Here is a 3,637-nt window from a genome sequence, read left to right as displayed (position 1 = left end):
GCTACAGTTTTCTGGCAGAATTAGCATGCTCTCCATGGAAAAGAGACTCGTTTGTGAAATGACAGATTTCAATCAGAAAGTCATTGAAAAATTTGCTGGCCTGAAGGAGAGGAGAGCAAAATTTATGTTCAAGTAGAGTTTATAGTTGTGTTGTAATCCCCACTCCCCAGTGCGCCCCCCCAAAATTTTTTATCACCAGCCGCCACTGATAGTTAATGTATATTTGTAAAACACAGACATTCAAAAATAGGATGTTCTAAGATTTTCAGGACATTGCAAGGATTTTTGTATGTGTGTGTATTTTTGGAAACCTTCGGGTCAGCGACCTTTAACCAGCAAAATCAAATCACTTCATTCTGGGATTTTAGGATGTTTCTCAGGATTTTCGGGAATTTCTAGGATGAATGAATGTTTCAGAGATGCAAGGATTTTTTATATATACATACATATATTTTTTTCATCATATTCATTCATATATTCATCTCAAAGCCCCTCATTATATGTTGACATTATGCATTTAACATTAAAAATTAAAATGTAAACTTCTAAAAAAAAATGTGTATGTTGTAAGCAAACACACAGATTTACAGATTTCACATTATAATGTTTTTTTGTTCCAAATTAGCAATAATGATATAAACATTTCTGTTTTTAAAAAAATCCAAAGGTTAAAAAATGTAGATAAAAACAACCAAAAAAAGCTGTCAAGGAATCAGATAGCTGAATAACTCACGCTGACAAAAACCTCAGGACCTTATCATTGGTGACAAATTTGCTCAAAATTAAAAAAAAAGAGTGGAAATTGAACTTTGGTGTTTTTTGGGAGATTTCTTTGAATGACAGTCAGGTGAAAGCTCATATTGATATTATTCATATTGATTGCTGTAAAGTGTCGACAAAGACGCGCGTGCGACCTGAGCTTTAAAAGTTTTTAGGATGAGCACAGATCACACAGATGTCATAATACAGACACTTCAACTGAAAAATCAAATCTGTCGCACTGGACGTGCTACATCTCAGAAAAGACTTTTGCACGCACTGCGGATTTTGGACAGGTTCAGGCCGTACATCAGAGGGTTAAAAAGAGGCTGACACGTGAGAAAGTATAAGGATAAAACGATGCGCAGCACGCCGGGAGCGCCGCTCACGTCAAACCTGCTCTGAACGACCTCAAACAAACTACAGAGGGAGAAGTTGAGCAGCGAGGCCAGGTGAGGCGAGCAGGTGCTCACGGCTCTCCGTCGCGTCTGTCTGGAGCCGGAAAAACAGACTTTCAGGATCTCGGTGGAACTGTAACCGATCACAGTTAGAGTGCAACAGATTAACAGAGAGGCGTAAACGAGTCCGTAAATGTTTTGGACTGCTGTGTCGGAGCAGGACAGTTTAACGATGGAGTAATAGTCACAGTAAACTTTGTTAATAATGTTCCCGCAGAGACGCAAAGAACCCACGAAGGACATCAGAACAACCACTGCAACAAGGCGAGAACCAGCTGAGAGAAACCAGCACCAGAACCTTGTTCGTGGTCATGCGAGCGTTATACCGCAGAGGACGACAGACGGCCAGGTACCGGTCATAAGACATGACGGCCAAGTTTAAAAGCTCGACACTTCCGTACGAGTAAATACAGAAAACCTGCAGGAAACAAGCTGCAGCAGAAACGGTGTGAAGGTCAGAGAGGATCTGAAGCAGCAGGAAGGGAAACAACCCTGAACTACCATACAGCTCATTCACACACAGGCTGACCAGGAAAAGGTACATAGGTTCATGTAAGCTTCTGTTCACGCAGATGACCACGATCACACACACGTTCGCTGCCACGGTCACCGCGTACACGCACGCGACCGCCGTGAAAACGAGGTATCTGAAGTGTCTGCTGTCGAGGAAAGCGGCGAGCGTGAAGACCGCGCTCTGAGAGGAGTTCATCCTCAGTTCATCACGTCTCACGTTCATCTGCTGCCGCCACAGCAGCAACAGCTGATCTGAGCCCAAACTCTGCGCCTTAAAACCTTACAGCACTGATACTCAACATAAGGTCCGCGGGCCAAATCTGGCCCCTGATAGGGCCCCGGGTGGCCCCCCAAATATTTTCTGACTGACAATAAAAATAAAGTGATTGTCTCTGTGAATAGTTTTTGTCCTTTTAGTGTCCATAAGGCGTCAGAGACATAAAACAGCATCAACATAGAGCCGGAGGAGGATCCCCCACAGAGGACACAGCTGAGACACTGATGTCCTGAAACACTGGAAACGTCCTTAAATCACAGGAATGTCTTAGCATCCAGGAAATTTCATCAAATCCTGGAAATGTGGTAAAATCTTAAAAACGTCCTAAAATCCTTCAAATGTCCTAAAATCTTAGAAACGACCTAAATGGCAGCTGTCTGGCAGAGGCTGATATTTAACTCCAAGGACATGGATTTTTTTGATTTTTTTGAATAAAAACCTCCGCTGCTTTTTCTCTCGGTGACGACTTTAAAGAAGCTGAGATCAGATTTCAATATTTGCAGCAGTTATTCTGGTTTGTTGACTCATAACCTCCGAGTTTATGAAGATTTGAAAGATTCTCCAACAAACAACATCACGATAAACACAAACGCCCGTGAGGAGGAGCGTTTCTGCCGCAGAGTTTAAAGGGTTAAACATCATGTTAAAGTTGTGTTTGGTGTGTTTGTGCAGAGGAGTGTGTATTTCTGTATCATTTTCAGCTATAACATTTTTTTGGTCACTTCACATTAACCGTACGACATTTGCATGTTTTTCACTGCTCATATCACAGATGTTAACACACTCTGTGTGTTTGATGGAGCCGATGTGATTTCTTTTTGTTGTTTTGTCACTTTGATTTTATAAAGTCAAAATTTTATTTGGTTTAAACCTCTTATATTTACATAATTTATGTTAACCCTTTAAATTATGGCTTGATTTCTTTCACAAACATGAGAGGAACGCAATGAGCAATGAAAGAAGAAACGACCCAAAAACACAGAAAGAAATTTGTGAAAAGTTTTTTTAACAGAAGGTGGGAAAAAACGGGCAAACAAGACTTGGCAAAAAAGTGCTTAAATGTGAAATAATTCTGCCACAATTTTAAATATGTACTTTTTAAAATTCAATAGATTTTCCAGAGCGTTTTAAAAACATTTTAAGTCTACTAATTTCTTGCAATTTGAGGAACATCTCTTACCAAGTTGCTCGTTGCCTTTTTTCCATGTTTTTGAAAAATCAACATAAATAAATCAAACCGATGTGCTGAGAGTTCAAAGGGTTAAATACTTGTGAAAAGTGTCTGAAAGCAGCAGAAGAAAAGTGCTGTCTCTTAAATATAGTTATGTATTTCAGTGTGTAAACATTTTGGTGAATTTAACTGACAAACAAATTATAATTAAAAAATCATAATAATATATAATAATTACAAGTTATAATACTTTGTGTTAAATTTCCTGTAGTTTTTTATTTATGTTTTGATATTTTCGCTGCTTTACTCAAACACAATTTCTGTTCGCCGCGATTCTCATTAAACTGTGCACGGTCCATTTTAAATAAAGAAAAAATAATAACAGTAATAAATGAATTTTTGTTTTCATTTGGTGGATTTAAATCAGCACATTTTAAGACCAGCTGTTGTGACGGTTGA

At 39.0% G+C, this 3,637-nt stretch overlaps 1 protein-coding gene across 1 annotated transcript; it reads right to left on the bottom strand.

Annotated features, from left to right (window-relative positions):
• Positions 1 to 1,016: 1,016 nt before the first annotated feature.
• On the bottom strand, positions 1,017 to 1,926 carry LOC121966528 (olfactory receptor 493-like). The gene is given in 2 exon segments (XM_042516608.1): positions 1,017 to 1,479; positions 1,481 to 1,926. Coding segments are annotated over 2 exon segments (909 nt in total).
• Between the last annotated feature and the right edge of the window lie 1,711 nt (positions 1,927 to 3,637).

Source organism: Plectropomus leopardus, unplaced genomic scaffold (assembly GCF_008729295.1).
Source record: "Plectropomus leopardus isolate mb unplaced genomic scaffold, YSFRI_Pleo_2.0 unplaced_scaffold24931, whole genome shotgun sequence".
Lineage (NCBI taxonomy): Eukaryota > Metazoa > Chordata > Actinopteri > Perciformes > Serranidae > Plectropomus > Plectropomus leopardus.
This window is presented reverse-complemented; position numbering and strand designations above follow the sequence as displayed.